At 44.0% G+C, this 18388-nt stretch overlaps 2 protein-coding genes across 4 annotated transcripts in view; one reads left to right on the top strand and one right to left on the bottom strand.

The window, feature by feature from the left end:
• The window catches only part of IDNK (IDNK gluconokinase), an 865727-nt gene that overhangs the window by 346419 nt on the left and 500920 nt on the right, over positions 1-18388 (bottom strand). The window lies entirely within an intron of this gene.
• Positions 1-18388, top strand: part of FRMD3 (FERM domain containing 3) — a 293473-nt gene that overhangs the window by 234914 nt on the left and 40171 nt on the right. For all 3 annotated transcript variants that reach the window (XM_050761399.1, XM_050761398.1, XM_050761401.1), the window contains 4 exons: positions 875-938; positions 1789-1877; positions 12272-12346; positions 12640-12708. In XM_050761399.1, the coding sequence (XP_050617356.1) occupies positions 875-938; positions 1789-1877; positions 12272-12346; positions 12640-12708 (297 nt within the window). The remainder of the gene's footprint in view (positions 1-874; positions 939-1788; positions 1878-12271; positions 12347-12639; positions 12709-18388) is intronic.

Here is an 18388-nt window from a genome sequence, read left to right as displayed (position 1 = left end):
GATGGCTTACAAATAAGAGGACTAATCAGCCCACAAAGCAAATGTGGAGCAGTTCCACGGTCTGTGAACTTAAACGCCTGTTAACTTAAATGCTGGAAAGGATTTAGGTCTCTCTTTTTTTTTTTCCTCTGCCATCCTTGGGCAGGCGCATTGGTCCTGAGGCTCCCGCTCCTGAGATGGGCATGCGTGCGACTGGCCTGCACATCTCCCCACGGCAATGCCCAGAGCCTGGAGGAGAGCAGCCCCTTCCATGTGTCTCCTTTTCAAACAAGGAGAATTTTTCAGAAGCCCTGTAGGAGACCTCCTGTATATCTAATGGGACAGAATTGGGTCACATGTTTCTATTTAAACCAGTCTTTGCTGAAAAGAATGGGAACTCCAATATATAAGAACACAGTTCTTTTGTAAACAGGGAAAACAGGAGTGAACATTTTGCAGCGCAGTGGATTTGCTTCTTGGAAATGGATGCAGAGGGAGGAGAAAGTCAGATACTGTGAATCCACGTCATTTCATGAACTGAATCTGAAATCAGCACGTTCTTCCCACCTTGCTAAGTGGGCGGGGCAATTAATATTGTTCTGGTCGTTAATGTTAACGAACACTAGAACTTCTTGAAAGAAAGATGCAGCCTGACTGTAAATAATAGAATAAATAATTCTGAGCTGTGTGCGGATCCTCTCTCGGAAAGAGAATTGCCGTATAATTTACTCAGGGCTTTTCGCTGCCCATTAGACCTTCACCAATGATAAGATTATATCTTGTTTCACTGCAGTCTGCCTGGCATTTTTGAGTCAGTCAGATTCCTATGGGAAACCCAGGTACCTTGGTTAGCTGCCACTTTTTTTCTTCTTACCCAGAGATTTTCTTTTCTTAGGCCAGATGTCTGCAAATTGAAGTTTGAAGGGAAGACATTTTATGTGATTGGCACCCAGAAGGAGGTCAGATACTGCTTTTTTTAACTGCCTGTTATTGTGTGTGCATGAGAGAGATTCAGGAATAAAATATGCCATTAGTATTGTAGTCAACAAAGACCATGACTTTGAAGTGTTTGATGATAATGAAAGCTTATGCTGAAAATATTTTAGAGGCAAACAAATGAGTACTGGGTTTGTACATTGAGCAGTAAAGTCAGTGAGCAATGCTGATTGTACACCCCTGTGTACAAAACAGACTGGGATAGACTTTGGAAATAAAAGATGGACCCTCTCCCTACCTCTTTTTGCCAAGATACAGACATATGAAACAAATAAAGAATAGTTACAAAGCTAAATATCAACAACCAGTGCTCATTAGAGTGTTATAAACAGAGCCTATTCATCCAGAGAGTCTTAAAACAAGGGAGTTACTAGATACAGGTTGTGGGTTCACCAGGGAATGCATTTGTGGGGAGACCATTAACAAAATATTAACCTCAGAGCTAGCTCTAGAAATTTGCAAGTTTTCTTGTCATTAGTTATCAACCCAAGTACTAGTTAGGCAAATATGTTTTTAGGCTAATTCCAGTGTGACAGAGAGGTATATGATGCCTGGAGTGTTGAGAAGCATTGTGAGGCTGATTTTGATCAGAAACAGGTCCTAAATACATTAGTGATATCTGCAAAGGGTGAGGGAGGGGTAAATACCATGTTAACGACACTGTAAAGAACACAGCAATATGTTAAGTTACTTCAAGTCTGTGTGATAGGAGACAGGATACAAAGAGGTAAACAGCTGAAAAAAAAACCAACCCCATGGAAAGTGTAAGTGGTGTTTTACATGCCTTTTTTTGTTTTGTTATTTTTTAATTAGAAAAAAGCCATGTTGGCATTCCATACTTCAACACCAGCTGCCTGCAAACATCTTTGGAAGTGTGGAGTGGAAAACCAGGCCTTTTATAAGTAAGTGGCTTTTATTCACTTAATTACAGCTTTTAAAAGCACCCATGGAATTCTTTATATTTTGCAAATGGCTGCATATTTATTTCTTTTAATACAGTTTTAAAAATTATATTTAAGTAAATTGAAATTTCGTGCATTGTTCAGGGTGACTCCCAGTGATTGTCGGTTTGTTGGCCTGACCAAGTCCTGAGCTCTGTGTTGGATGTTTGCTATGGAATGGCTGTGGGCCACTGTGTGTGCGTGTGTGTGTGTGTGTGTGTGTGTGTGTGTGCATTTCAAATAGCTGTTTCCACAAAATGTGTCACAGGATCAATTTTTGGTTGCCCTCCTCCCCCCACCCCCACAAAGCAGACCTTGAGATAGAGTTTGGTGCAAGTAGCTTATTTGGGATGTAATCAATGGACATACCAGTAAGGGAGTGGCGGGACGGGGGTGAGATGGGGAAGCAACATAAGATGCATTATTGAGTAGGTCACTACCATGGACAATGGCTCAGATCTTCTTAGGAACTCTGGGACATGGTGTAATATGCCTCACAGTTCTCCTGCTGATGGGCAAAGAGGTGGAGCTGTTATATCTACAAATTCCCCATTTATTTTGGTTGAAGGCTGCTTTGGGAGCCAGAATTAATACTCTCTGATATTTCTGGCTTACTCTGAGTATGGGTTGGACGTGCTTTCACAACCAGAAACAGAGACCTCTGGCAGAGAGTCACCTGTGTTCATAGTAAGAAGCCTTCAGTGTATTGAAAACAGAGCCGAAGGTTTATGGGTGGAATGCTATCAGAGCCTAGGATCATAGAAAGTAGGTGCTGGACAAGACTTCAGAAATCTGTAAAGCTCTTGGGTTTCAAAAGAAGTTCAAACTGAGGTCTGTCCATGGAGTTACACCTTCTCCTCTGAGAGACACTTGCTGACTGGAAAGGCAGTGGTAGTGGATGCAACTAAGAACCTAGTCCAGCCCTGCTCAGGCCATCAGCACTGTACACCCCTGGACCTCATCCAGGGGTCTCCCTGGATGACTGGGAGACTGGGAGACTTTGATCAGTCTCCCTGCCCCTTACAGTGAGATTCTGTCTTACTGATTAGAGTCATCTCCCTGAAAATGCTATCTCTGGGCTTTGGCTGATGAGAACCATCGGGAGAATGATGGCTTGGATAATGATTTTGAAACAAGTTTCAGCCACAGAATACTTTTCCTTAATCTCAAGTGTAGGAAAAGCCCAGCATGTAAAGGAGATGAAAAGAGAAGTTGCGGTGGTCGATGGGGCCTTGGTTGGGATTGGAGATTGCAGACTCTTAGTCCGTTGTTCATTGCTCTTCAGGAGCTGGGGTGACCAATTGTCCAGGTTACCTATGCCTTTCCTAGGTTTAGCACTGACATCCCCATGTCCCAGGAAACTCGTCAGCCCTAGGAAAACCCAGGAGCATAATTTGAACACCACTGGGTGAGATGATGCACAAAATGCTGTACTAGGAATGACTGGACAAGGTGATGTGCACCAGTAGACCTTCCTGTGACCACCACCACCTCAAGGTCTTTGTGTGCCTACTGCATGTTTGGGGACTGATAAGGAAGGAGATCCTTTGGCCTTTGGAAAATCTGCATGTCTAGAAGCTTTCACCCACATGAGAGTTCAGAGAGGGAAACACAGAGGGTTTGACATTCTCAGTCTTTAGTTGGAGCCTTAGTGTTTTTTTATTTTGTTTTTTAAAAAAATTTAAAAATGGAAATCTAATTTACATGCCATAAAATTTACCCTTTTAAAGTATACAGTTTTGTGGTTTTTAGTGTAATTTGCAAAGTAATATAGCCATTATCACTATCTAATTCCAGAATATTTTTATCCTTCACAAAATAAACCTTATGCCAATTAGCAGTCATTTCCCATTTCCTCTTCCACCCAGCCCCTGGCAACCACTAATCTACTTTCTGTTTTTATGGATTTACCTATTATAAACATTGTGTATAAGTGGAATCATAAACGATGTGGCCTTTTGTGCCTGTGTCACAGAATGTGTCCAAAGTTCACCCATATTATAGCATGTCTCAGTACTTCATTCCTTTTTATGATTGAATTATACTGCATTGTTTCGATAGACCACATTTGGTTTATCCATTCATCAGTTGATGCACACTGGGGTTGTTCCCTCTTTTTAGCTACTATGAGTAATGCTGCTACGAGCATTGGATACAAGTTTTTGCGTGGATAGTTCTCTTGGGCATATACCTAGAATGGAACTGCTGGATCATAGCGTAACCCTATATTTAGTTTTTAGAGGACCTGACACATGGTTTTCAGTGCCTAAGCTTTTGGAACTCTTCTGTTCTTTCTTGAATGAAACCATCTGTTTCTTGTCAAAGGATAACTTAGAGATGTTCAGTTAGTTATTTTCAGTGAATATTTTCTTGCATATGAGGGAATTAATAAATGGAGTGAAGAAACATGGCAAAAACAAAATCTATCATAACAATTTTATCACAGAATTTTATATATCTGTACTGTGTATCTGTACTGGATCTGAGCTCTATGTTTTTTAACCTGTATTCATTGTTTTTATTTAGGTTAAAGTCACATAACATAAAATTAATTATTTTAAAGTGTACAATTCAGTGGCAGAGTATGTTTAAAATGTTGTCCAACCATCATTTCTATCTATTTCCAAATATTTTCATCAATGCCAAAAGGAAGCTATATACTCACTGAGGAGTTACTCTCCCCTGTTCCTTTCTCCAGGATTTCTATTGGATTGTAGATTTTTACATACCAGCATGTCAGTTCTGTAATCAATTTGAACTCTCTGAGGGCAGGAACTAGCTTCTGCTTGTCTTTTTCTTTCCTGAAGATCTCAGGCACTGAAAACATGTTTACTAGCTCAGATTGATAAGGCATGGTTCCTGTCCTCAGGAGATTGTTATTTCATGTAAGAGACCAAAAGGGAAATGAACAACAACAAAAAAAGCTGGAGAGGAATCCAGAGGAGAGGGTGAGTCTTGCCGCCAGGGGAGCTAGGAGGTAGAAGACCCTTTTAGGTGGGGGAAGGCCATCCCAGCTCTGGTAGGGTACCACGGCAGGAACGTGGAGGATGCATTTTGCAAGACACGAGTGGCTACAAGGTTGGAGCAGAGGATAGATGAGGTAGAAAAAGAGGTGATCAGGGACCAGGAGGTCTTGGGGCCAGACACGGAGGGCTTGATCAGTGCAAAAGAGGCAACAGAGGTGCAATAGGTGTGGTTGATCATTCTTTACGTGCAGACAGGCCTATGGGAGGGGGTGATACAGGAGAACACCCAGCAGACAGGCCTTCCTTTAGAGCCACACAGCAAGTTTTGCTTGGAAGGACTTTGGCACAGCCTTGAAGATACTTTAGTGAAATCGCCGGGTCCATATCAAAGAATAACTTGGAGACATTCATTTGCTATTTCACGCACGTTATCATATGCAAGGAAGTCAGTTGGGAGACAGAGTTAAATAAAGGCAAAAACAAAATTGAGAGGAGAAAGGGAGAGGAAAACCCAGCAATCTGGGGAATGTGTTTTACACATTTTGGGAAAGCAGATTAGCTGGCAGCTAGTAAGGAAGGTATTCTGATAATTTTATCATGAACTAGGTAGGTCAACTTGGCATGTTGAAGAAGTCCCTTCCAGTCACTTGTGGATGCTTCGGAAGACTTGAAGGGTTTAGCTGTGGGCACAAGTGACAAACTGTATACAGTTGACCAGTCTTTGCATTGGAACATCGGCTATAGTTAACCAAGCTACCCTCCTCTTATTTGACTTCTAAACCTGAATGTTTATAGCGATCTGAGATTTGCCTGAACATTTTGTTCCTCCATTATCCCATAATCATCCTTGTTCCTGAGGAAGGAGGGGAAGTATCACTTGTTCTGGCCCAGCTGTGGGACCTTGGCCAGGTCACTTTATTGCTGTCTGGCCTCAGCCTCCTCACCTGTAGAATGAATGGGCCTGGGACTGACCTGGGTGCATTTGCTTGCACCACTGGGGCATAGCGTAACGAGTGTGAGCTTTGGAAGTCAATGGGCTTGGTTCTAAATCTTGACTCTGTCATTTATAGCAGTGTGGCCTGGAACAAAGCTCTTAATTTCTTGGAGTCTCATCTTTGTTTTTCATCTCTGAAATGAGACTAAATTACCTGCCTTGCTGTGTTCAGTTCTGCCAGGCATATGAACCATTGAAAAACAGAAGCTGCTGCTCTATTACTGCCCCCTCTGCTAACGGTTAGAGTATTTTGAGCAGCAGTTGGATGAAGAGCCCACTCCTTTTCATTTGGGAGGCTCTGATTCTGGTAACCTCAGGGGTATGCCTGCTTCCTCCACCGTGCCCACCCTTCCCTGGGCAGAGGTCCTGGCCCTGCTTCTAGATCTGTCCCGCTGGCCGTGCATTTTAATGGTTTCAGCTAGCAGAGCAAGGCCCTGATCTTGTTTCCTGGATGGTTTGTTCCTTCCATCTTTACTTCACCTGCACGGGAGCAGGGAGGCCCCGGGGCCTCTGCTTGCGAATTCCCCAGTGTGCTTTTAGGACGCAAATGTGCTCGCTGGTTGTCAGCTGGCCAATGGCCACAGATCTGTTTTGAAAGCCCTGGCTCTGAGATCTGCCTGGGAATGGAGCCCAGACGCAGAAACTCTGATGTTTTCCCGCCTACTCCAGACCCCAGGGGATCTCCAGCACAGACTTATTCACCATTTAAGAGCTTCCTTTATACTATGTGTGGTCTATCATGGTGCTGCCAGCCCCAGAGCTCACTGTTTCTGGATGCTGGTCCACTGAAAGCACACTGGATACATTGAGGGATTCAGGGGCTCACTGATGTTTTCATTCACAGCGTCTTTATCTCACACTTTTTGCTGTGTACTAGATACATGGTTGAGGCTGTATGACACTCTCTGTTCCCAATTTGTTTTGGAATTGTGTGCAGGGGATAAAAGCAGTTCCTAGTACATTTCTTATTCAGAGTTTGGTGTACATTTTGTCAAAGGAACAGTATTATGCTTGGTAAGTAAGAACCCAGACTAGCTCCCTAAACAAGTGCCTCTCACACTTTAATGCACACACAAAGGAGCTGGGGATCTGGTTAAAATGTGGATTCTGATTCAAAAGGTCTGGGGTGGGCATGAGAGTCCATATTTTTAATAAATTCCAGGGGATACTGTGCTGTGGGTCTATAGACCACACTCCAAGTAATAAAGTTCTAAACCAGCATTTCTCAATCTTGGCTACATTAATATCTCCTGGAGGAGCTTTTAAAAACTATTAACACCAGTGCTATGGGTCCCTGTATCCTACCCCAGAACCAGTTAGAGCAGAATCTGGGTCTTCATTAAAACTTGTGCACAAGCCTTTGTAGCAGCATTAGTCATAATAGCCAAAAAGTGGAAATAATCCAATGTCCATCAACTGATGAATGGATAAACAAAACATGGTATATCCATACAATGGTATATTATTCAGCCATAAAAAGGAATGAAGAACTGATACTACAGCATGGCTGAGCCTTGGAAACAGTGTGCTAAGTGAAAGAAACCATTTACAAAGCACCATATATTGCATGAGTCCATTGAAATAAAATATCTAAAATGGCAAATGTATACAGATGGAAAGCAGATTAGCGGTTGCTTTGGCTGGGAGTAGGTGAGATGAGGAGGGTAATCAGGGAGTGACTGCCAATACCCATTGTGGTGACAGGGGGTTTCTTTTGGAGGTGATGAAAATGTTTTTGTATTAGATAGCGGTGATTGATTTTTGTAATCTCTTTTTTCAACTTCATGAATTATACTAAAACCCACCAAAGTATAAAATCTAAAAGGGTGAAATTTAAGGTATGTAAATTGTATCTCGACGAAGCTGTTATTTTGAGAAATCGGAATCTGGAACAAGGCACCTAGGTATTGGCAGTGCTAAAAGTTTCCCAGTTGTTGCTAACGTGCCGTCGAGGGGTTAAGACATTGCTTTAGTTCAGTGATTCTCCCATCAGGTCCCTGAACCAGCATCATCACTCCCAGAAATTGTTGGAAATGCAGATTCTTGGGCTCTTCCCCAAATCTACTGAATCAGAGAGATGTGTTTTAAAAAGCCTTCCAGGTGATTTGTTGCTCACTAAAGTTTGAGAGCCAGTATGACTAGAGCATGATTTTTTTAAATACTGAAATCAGATGGACTTGGATTTATAGCCCGGTTCCAGCAGCTTCTATCATGGAACCATGTAAAGTGATGAAACCTCTCTGTGCCTTATTTTCCTTATGTGAAAATGGGGATTCCTTCCTTCTAGCAGAGAGCCATGAGGATAAAGGAATTGTTTATTAAAGGTGCTTTGGAGGGGGTATTGCCCATATTAAAGGCTCAGTAGTAAATGCTGTTATTGTTATGGTTACTCCAGGAGCTCTAAATTATGACATCAATGGGAAATTGTGTTGTTAATTCTAGAGGTGGCCTCTTGGAGCACCACCCAATGTCCGCCCAGTACCTATCCTGACCTTCATCCAGGCCCCTGGAATAGCAGGTTTCAGAGGAGAAATTGCAGGTTGGGGAGAGGGGAGGTGTGCTCCTGCAGAGATGAACTGGATTTCTTTGTGAGGTCAGATGTTTGAGTACAGTCATACTTCTTATGTTGGGACTTTGATGGGGAGCTGGAGATTGAAGTGGGAGAGGGCAGGTGGAAAGGAAGGCAGAAGGCCATAGGAGAGCGAATTGCGGTTCCAATGAGGCTGTGAATTCATTGCTTTCTGTGGGAAGAATACTCTTCCCTGGGCTTGCTGTGGATGGGACAGTCTGGTAAACAGAGTGCTTGGAACATTTTGGCTAGAGTTAGAGCTTTGATTTGCTTTCAGAGTGTTTAACATGGTTTTCTGGAACCACCATAGTTTAGAGGATTGGCTTTGGTAGCTTCATAGTGAGAAGGTGATGAAGGGGTTTGAGACTGATATTAGGGAGGGAGGAAGGTGGGAAGGAAGGAGGGAGGAAAACTATTATATAATGAGCGGGTATGATGCTAGGTGCTTTCAAATCATTTACTCTTGTGTAACCCTCCTGAGAGTACCATGAAATATTATAACACCCTCCCCCTTTAATAATATGTAGAGAAACTGAGGCTCAGCAAAGCCACACGGCATGACCAAGGTCACAGAACCAGATGTGAGTAGGAATCTGGACCACTGTTCTTTCAGGTGAAATGTCACCTCTTGGGTCATCCTAGGAGAATTTGGGGGCATAGAGGTTCTCAAATGTAAGTGGACTTCTTGGAATCCCCTTAGGGTGCTTGGTTAAAGTCAAGCCCCTCTTCAGACCCACTGAATCAGAATCTCTCATGATAAAGCCTGAGAATCTGTGTTTTTTATACCTATTCCAGGTATCTGATGCCCAGCCAGGTTTGGGAACTGGTACTCCGGATTCATGTACTTTAACGCGGCCACCATTCTCTCTCCTCTGTCCATTGCCCTCCCGCCTACAGCCTTGTTTCCCAATTCCCAGTGCGTGGGTGTCATTTGAGCGCTCAGAATAAACTCCCTGTTAACGTTCCATTAAAAATCTCAACTGAAACGCTCTGGGAGTTCACCTGGACGTTTGGGAGGGCAGGGGATTCGTGGGAATGCGCTCGTGCAACTGTCTCTGAGCAAATCAGATCATCTGCAGCTACTCCTCCAGGGGAACCCGCTGCCAGAGAGAAGCGCAGTCTTTTCTCTCCGCTCATCCTGAGCAGACAGCTACTGGGCTTCTTTGTGAGATGTATCTTTTGACCTGCTTCTTTTGAGTCACTTTGAGGGTTTTTGGGAAGGAGTGCTGAGACTGAGACTTCCCTCTAAGAGGCCAGTCTGGGTTTGAGCAGATGGATGATAGTGGCTTCCTCCTGGGGCCTGGAAGGGCCAGAGCTGAGGCCAGACTAGTGAAAAATAGCCACCGCCTCTGCCCTGCACGCCCTGAGTGGCCAGGAAGTTGACTCATGCCTGTGTTGGCTTCACCGGCTTCACGTGTTGCTTCTGTAGAATGGGCAAAGTGTTGAGTTCGAATTTTAAAAACCCAATTAAGAAACTCAGTCTTTTTTTTTTTTTTTTTTTTTTTGGCTGACCACTGTGTCCCAAGGATCTTTAGGAACCTGGAATTTAAAAAACAACAACAACAACAACAAGAAAAAAAACAATAAAAAAATCGAAGTTTCTTTAAACCTTTCTCTTCTCCCTACCTCTGAGGACTTGGGAGCAACCAGGCCAAGAAGACGGGGAGAGGGCAGAGGTGATCGTCCTTTTCTCTTCTCAGGCTTCAGTAGATAAAGTGTCAGGCCCACAGCTCTGTAGGGCCGGTGGGGAGTTTTAGGGGGTGCAGATGGGCCCAGAGCAGGCATGTCCTCATAGGAGGAGGAGGAGGGCACGGCTGGGACCACCTCAAGGCGGCTTGCTGGGGGTTTCTAGCCTCGTGAGTGGGTGTGGTCTGGAAGGAAGCTCCAGCCAGCACACTGGCTCTCATGTGCCCCTGTGTGTCCTTAGAGGTCCCGCACCGTGTTCTCTGGGCCCTGCCCTGACAGGATGCCCCTGCCAAGGCCTGTGCCCTCCCCTGCCCATCTCACTGCCCTTCTGTGTCATCTTGGGCTGTTTACACAGCTGGGTGGGAAGGGGCTTCTTTGCAGAAGATTGTTCCTATGGCTTTCAGTTGTTCTGTGGATAAAGACCAAGATCCTTAACAAGGGCCGCTTAAGGTCCGGTCCTGGGAAGTTGGATTCTCGCTCTCTGTCCAAGTTTCCCTTGTTCTACTTTGTACATCTGCACATTCACTTTTCTTTATTAGGAAAAGAAAAAAAAATGTGTGTGTGTAGTAATAATAACATGGCAAAATGCACATTGAGTCTTTTTAAAATGTGTTTTGTTTATTTTTTTTAAATTTCAGTACCTTTTGGGGTATAAGTGGATTTTGATTACATGGATGAATTATATTGTGGTGAATTCTGAGATTTTGGAGCACCTGTCGATTAGTGTACATTGCACCTAATGTGTAGTTTTTATCCCTGGCCCCTACTACCCTACCCCTTCTGAGGCTATAAAGTCCCTTATATCACTCTATATGCCTTTGCGTATGCATAGCCTAGCTCCCACTTAGAAGTGAGAACATAGAATTTTTGGTTTTCCATTCCCGAGTTGCTTCACTTAGAATAATTGAGTCTTTTTAGTTCTCCAGATGTTTAGGCTGATGGCTTTTGTGCCCACTGGCCCTCTGCTGGGTATATCCACCACTGCTTATCACCTGGCCCTGGTTAACACCTTCCAGCCCCTGGATCTCAGCTCAGATGTCCCTTCCTCAGGGCACCTTCTCTGGCCCCCAGGCTAGATCAGCCACGTGTCTTTCCTGTACTTACCTTGGTGTGTGGAGCAGGGTTGGCACTCAGTTAATAATTGCTGAGTGAATAAAGGAAGCTTCAAGAGGCTCAACGGTGGGGATCACTGCACTGAAACTTCCCTGGCTCTGTACATGTTTTTGCTTAGGATGCTACAGATTGTATTGATTTTGTCTGTGTGTGTTTAAGATTTTGTGACTATCAATATTTTAAATGATGCTGAACTCTCTGAGGCCTGTTCTTTCTAACTTGTTGGATTTAATTGTACAAGGCGTAACGTGAGTGTTGTAGAGCCATCCTCAGCTGTCACAGTAATTTAGTGCCCTGTGTGCAGCCTCCCGGCAGCCCAGGCTCTAGACTGCTTTTCAGAGTGTTGTTGTTTTGTTCTTATTTACGAGTCAGGCTCAGAGGTGCTGAATCAGTTCTTGGCTGGGCAACTTCTGCCTCGTGTATCTTAGTCATCTACCACTGTGGGTTCTTTTAAAGGGCACTGGGTCATGGTGACACAGAAGCCAGTGACCATTCCTGTGGGGATGCGGGACCCTTGTTCCCTCACTTGGGCAATGCACAATGAGTTCTTCGTGGCATAGTCAGTGACCTCCGTTGCCAGGAAACTGTTTGCTGCTGCACCGTGGATAGAAGAATAGGCAGCAAAGTGCCCTAATAACCATGAACTTACTGATGCCATGTCACTAAATTCCCTGTTCTCCATATCTTCAGATAGCGAGTGGGGGAGAATTCCTTCTGATCATCAGTGCCCAGTCCTTTTTGCAGGTTGTGACCCACTAATGAATTATGAAACCCAGTATGTGGGTCTTGAATTTAAAAAGAATGAAAGGAAATAGCATAGAAAATATTAGAATCCTATACACTTAGTGAAAGTAACTATTCTTTTGTGAAGCTTTTCTTTTAGTTTGTGTGTGCACATGCAGGCTGAGTCACAAGGTTAATTACGTTTCTTTCTTGTAGCAAAAATACCCCATCGCCACACCTCTCTAGCATGTTGTAAGTGGACTTTCCAATGTCCTTACCACCTATGCTTTGCTTTTTCTTAAAGGTATGCAAAATCCAGTCAGATCAAGACCGTATCAAGCAGCAAGATATTTTTTAAAGGAAGTAGATTTCGATATAGGTGGGTACCAATGGTTCCATTTCAGTGATGGGGTAGGGATGGGGCAGCCACGTAAATTTCAAAATTTTGCTTGCAAATAAGTGGCCTTTGGCTTTTGCCTCTGTTTGAGTCTTCCATTTTCACTCCATTGCTCTTATGCTCACAGGGCACCCTCAAACTCTACTGTAATTTCTCCCCTCATGATTGCTATAGCTGGGCCAGACCCCTGTGAAGTTAACAGAAAGACACTTGTGCATACCTCTCCCATTCTTTCTGAGTATGTGTACATACACATGTGTTTCTGTCTTTTGCAGTGGGAAAGTTGCCAAAGAGGTGGTGGAGGCAAGTTCCAAGATCCAGAGGGAGCCTCCTGAGGTGCACAGGTGAGTGGATGATCATTGCGGGTTCCAAGTGGCTTTAAAAGCTGACTTTTCCAAATTCCCTATAACATCCCTTTGCATAGTGACATACAGCATTAAAGAAGGACATTCTCACTTCCTTAGACATCTCACTTAGACAGATTTGGCTGGGCTATGGCATGAGCACAGCTGGGCTCCACTTTGAGTTATGTGCTCTCTGGGGAGTCATTGATTAGGTCTGGAGCGTCACCTGAACAAGCAGCATGCTGGGCCATCGCCTGGCCAAACTCTGTCATCTCATCCTCTTAGAAGTTCTCTGTTCCTGCCTGCATTCATCATATTTGACTGGTTCCTATTGGCCTGAATCCAGGCTTACCTTTCATGGGACTGTTACTCTCTAGAGCCATGCAGAGGAAGAAGGACTTAGTCATTGTTGGCTCAAGAGTACACATCTCCATTAAGGTGACGATATGCAGTCATTCTTAAGAATTAAATATTTTCTTGCCATGTTGGACTTCCCACTACCACAATTTACACAAATCATTGTCCATCCTAAACCTCAAATATGCTGCATATCTAAAGCTGAACATTCTCATCATGATGCCTCCCACTTTTTAAGGAAAGATCACTATGAGCTAAATTATTTAGGAAGTCCCCCATACAGTGGTTTGCACCTGCCCTTTCTTCCCCATCTTTGAAACCCAGAGGTATTTCCTTTATGCTTGGGTTTTCCCAGTTTCCTCCATTTCCAGGGTGACTAAGTGAGCTGGGTGCCTCTCCACCCTGTCTCTTGGGGTTGTTGGGCAGGAGGAGGCTGTGGCCCCACAGAAGTGTGGCTAAGTTAGCCTGGAGAAGCATCCAGATGATACTTCTCTCCCACACGGGGGAGCAGAAGTACAGTTGGCACGATATCCCATGTAGACATATACAGAAGAAAATTTGTTTCTGCTTTGGGGTGACCTGGTGAGAAGGTGTAATGTGAAAGTCTGCAAAACCAGGCTATCGCACTGTAAGAAGCAGAAGACCACAGGATTAGAGAAGCTGGAGCACCTTGGCTGCAGGCATGTCCGTGCAGATCCTGAGAGTCTTGCAGCCTACCCACCAATGAGAAAAATCTTTATGGTTCCCTCCTCTTCCCCGAGTTGTAGTTATTCAATGCAGCAGAAATGAAGAGGAAATGATAAAATATATCATTTCATTCCTTTCAGAATCTTTGAACTGGAAATGACCTCAGGGATTGCCTGGTTTGATGCTTCTGTTTTGTAGACAAAGAAACTTGAGTATCAGACAGGTTAAGTCTTTTATCCAAGGTCCTGACTTTTTTTGATGGCAGACCTAAGCCTAGAACCCCAGTGTCCTGCTTCTGTGTTCTCAGCTCTTTTCTCTGTAGCACCCTGAGAGCACCTGGCATTTTCTTAGAAGCTGGTAGTGGAGGCAGAACTACCCCCAAGTGGCTCAGCATGAATTTTATTCTTTCAGGTTGAAGCTCAAATATTTGATCTTAAATACTTGATGCTGAGGGAGTTCTCCTGGTAGCACAAAACAGGAAACTTTGTTTTTACAATATACTTTCAGAAAAACATATTCCAAAAGATAAGGCTTTTTGAGTCTCAAAGTTACCATCTTTGGATGGTTAATGAGGTCAATAAATAATTTTTTAAATACTTCTCTTGTAAATTTTGGTTTGAATAATTTATGGAAACCAAGGCTTTCTAGCTCAGGGTTTCTCAAATTGTAACTTGCACAGGGAGCACCTTGGGATTCTGTTAAAATCAGATTCTGATTCAAGAAGCCTGGAGTGATGCTTGAGAATCTGCATTTCTAACATGTTCTCAGATGATGGCCATGCAGCTGGTCCATGGGCCACACTTTGAGTAGCCAGGCTCTTGGTATCAGGTGGTGGAAGGGTGAACGGAGCAGGCTTGCTGGAGTGAAGCACTTTTCTTGGAGTGGACTGAAACCCAGAGTGCGAGGAAAGTGGATACACACTGAGGCATCCACCAAATCATAGTTTCCCTTTTCTGGAATCTTCTAAAATCTCCCAACAAGGACCTAGGGGCCCTTGAGACCTGCTTTGCATGCTCTTTCTCTTCCATCTCCTCCTGGGCATATGAAAGACTGTTGAGTTCACATCCTTAGAATGCCTCCGTGGTTCTTTGCAGCATCTCGCAAATCTCTGACAACACCAGGAAGAATTTGATTAATGTAATGCTACAAAGCAATCTCTGGGAAGAAAGGACCGTGTCTATCTTGGTCATCTCCATGTCCCCCAGCACCTAACACAGTGCTTGACACATAGTAGAGGTCAATATATAGCTGTTGAATGAATACATAAACTAGGAGTATGGGATGACAGCAGCACCTGTCATTTTCTTTGATATGAGATCTGTCCAAGGTGCTGCCCCGGGGACCTCAACCTCCCCAGAGACAGCGTTGTGGTCAGAGCCATAGTGATGTGTGAAACCTTCATGCAGGCAAGTCCTCCTTCCATCCCAGTAGCTGGTTGTGTGGTAGGAAGTTGTTCCTCTTGGACAATTGTTTGGTTTTCCAATTATTTTGGCTTCTTTGAAGTTGCTGTCAAAAGTGAGAATGTAGTAATAAGCTCTCCTTCCCTTGTGGTGGGTGTTCAGAGGTGATAGTCTAGAATGGTGGTGATAAGGCTTTAATTAGCGAATTTTCTTCACATTCTGAGATTCTACTCTTCAAGTAATGCCAAGTTCACAGACTCCTACATCTGCTGAGGTGTGTGTGTTTATGTGGAGAAACGGAAGCAGACTGAGAACACTTTCTTGGAATTTTTCTTTTTCTTCAAAAAGAGGAGCAGAAGCTAACTCTGATGTTATCCTGCTGATCGTCATTGATGAAAACCCTCTGAACTGGCCACTGGGTGACAATCATCTGCTCATTCCAGAGGCCCATTGAGGCAGAGGGCTGTAGCTTGGTGAGCCCAGGGCTGGTTGTGTGAGCCACCTGGGCATAGCAGCCACCACAGCAGACACTCTGAGGCAGCATTTGTACCTGACACAAGCACCTGTGTAGGGGTCACGGGTGGGCTCTGATCTTAGCTGTGTTGTTTGCCAGCTGTATGGCCTTGGGTAAATCACTTCTCAGATCATCAGCTTGCTCATCTAAAAAATGAGATTTACAACATCACTTTGCCCAACTTCTAGGCTCTGTTATGAGTATTAAAATAAAGTGCTTTAAAAATTCTAAAGTGCCATAGAAATATGAGGTGGTGATAATATTACTACCATCTCTCATCCAAAAATGAAAAGCTGGAATATGACAGATACATTCACATTAAAATCCCTCTAGGTGGAGTTTTTAGAGGCTGGCACTACTTCTTTTAATTTCAAGGGGGATATAGGAACTCCAGGAGTCTCACTTTAGTCACAGTTTTATGCTACCATTTTTGAGTCTTGACTCTGCCCGTATAAGCAATTTTTAGTTGAGTTACATAATGTCAGTTTCCTCACTTGTAAATATGGTATTTTTCTTGCCCATCTTACAAGCACAAAGAGAAAAACAAATGGGATAAAGTATATTCAAACCACATTTGCCAGTATTAGAATATAATTGTAGTTCCCAAAGGAAACCTTTCTACTTCAACAGAGTTCTTAATGACAACTTCATTTGGAGACCATTCTATGCTGCGAGTACATGCATGAGTGGGCTGCAAAGTGGGCCAGACATTTTTGCAGAGTCATCTGATAGATGGATTCTGAGATTGGAGAAACATGGTACGTATCCTAGCCTGGCCTAGGGGAACCTCAGGCATCAACACAGCTACCTCAGGAGTTCAGGTGGAAGGGCAGAGTGGAAGCCGACTGGGACATCTCCACATACTTAAGCAAGTGCCTGACACAGTGGGACCTCATGTAGCCAGAAACAGGAGGACAGTAGGGGTAGTAAGCAGAATCTCCTTTGGGACATTGCAGGCCAAATCACACAGAAAGGCAGTGTGGAGCACAGCAAAAGCCTTGGACCAGGAATCGGATTATCTGCCTTTGAGCTTTGAGTCCTAAGTTTGCCCATATAAGCGTCTTTAGTCACATTACCTAAGCTCTCTGACTCTCAGTTTTCTCATCTGCAAATATGATATTTACCGTGCCTGTCTTATAGGCAAGACACACTGAGAGAAAAAGATGAGGTAATATTTATACAAACCACTTTGCAAATGAGAAGAAGACAGCCACTCAAATTTGGATATTATATTTGTCATTAGTTCAATTGTGCTGGTGGGCTTTTGCTTTAAATGAAGCCATGGTCAGTTGGCACTTTTAAAAAGGCTTAAAGAGAGAATTAAGAAGGTGTGATCTTTAGTTTAAAGAAGTTGGTAGATTCATTAGTCCAGTTGGGTTGCTATAACAAAATACCATAGACCGGGTGGCTTATAGGCCACAGAAATTTATTTATTACAGTTTTAGAGGCTGGGAAGTCCAAGATCAAGACATCAGCAGATTCAGCATGTGGCAAACGCCTGCTTCCTCATAGATGGTGCCTTTTTGCTGTGTCCTCCCATGGCAGAAGGGGCAAACAAGCTCTCTCAGACCTCTTTTATAAGGATACTGATTCTATTAATGTGATCATGACCTTATCACCTCCTGAAGTCCCCACCTCTTAAGACTGTTACATTGGAGATTAGGTTTCAACAAATGAATTTTAAGGGAACACAGACATTCAGGCCATCACCACAGGGAAAGGTGGGAGACTTGGCACGTTGTTTTTTAATTTTGCTGACTCTTTCCCCCAGGCTGTCAACATGTCTGACATAGGGCTCAGAGCCCTGGATTTTTTTTGTGCTCCAGGGAAATCTCTAGTTGTATCCACCTTTGAGTTTATCTGAGTCTTATACATATCGGGGAAGAAATGTTCTTCTCTGAGTCATATTATTGGAGAGTCCCGGGGTTGTAATCCACTGCAGGAGTCACCTGGTCTAATACAAGGCATGCCCTGTGTGCCCCTGTCCCTGGCTGTAGGCCTCTGCTACAACAGAGCAACAGGAGCCTGTGAATGTAGGGGCCGAGCTGGCATCCTCTTAGCCATCCAATGCCAATGCAGGCTCATACCTGGGATATCAGCCTAGTGAACCCAGGCTGTCTTAGAGCTATGCAATTGTCTGGACAGTTCAATGTTGTGGGGTGGGGGCAGAAAGATGCTTGGTATCTCCAGCTGAAGAATGTTGGAAGGAGGTCTGATGGGGAGCAAAATAAGCTCATAAAGGCTCACTGAGGGTGCATCGTTGTAGCGTAAGCAGTGATTCCTGGGGATAGGAACAGCAGCCAGCCCAGCTGGCATGGACGGTCAGAGGTGGAGTAGAGCAATTCAGAATTGCATGTGCAAGAATGGATAGATGGGCTTTTCAGAGGTCAGAAAGCTACACAGTCCACACAGGAATGATAGTATGTTGTACTTTGCAGAGCTAGAATCATAGTCGTGAGTGGCCATGGCCAGAATAAATCCCAGGAGAGCTCAAAAGCTGAGAACCCTTCACAATAGAAGAAGAAACTTCACATGGCAAATTTTAATCCCTCCCTTCCTCCCTCCCTCCCTTCCTTCCTTCTGTAAAGATTTCTCTATCTACGATTCTTTCCCTGTAAAAAGCACTGTGCTCACCAGCATATGCTGCAGGCCTCGCCTCCCTTGCGAGGTCACTCCTGGCTCTCTCTTCACTCACACAGGATTAGGTGCCCCTCCTTCGTGC

This window comes from Macaca thibetana, chromosome 15 (assembly GCF_024542745.1).
Source record: "Macaca thibetana thibetana isolate TM-01 chromosome 15, ASM2454274v1, whole genome shotgun sequence".
NCBI classification, from domain to species: Eukaryota; Metazoa; Chordata; class Mammalia; order Primates; family Cercopithecidae; genus Macaca; species Macaca thibetana.
Note: the sequence above shows the minus strand (reverse complement) of the source record. Positions and strands in the feature narration are given on the sequence as shown.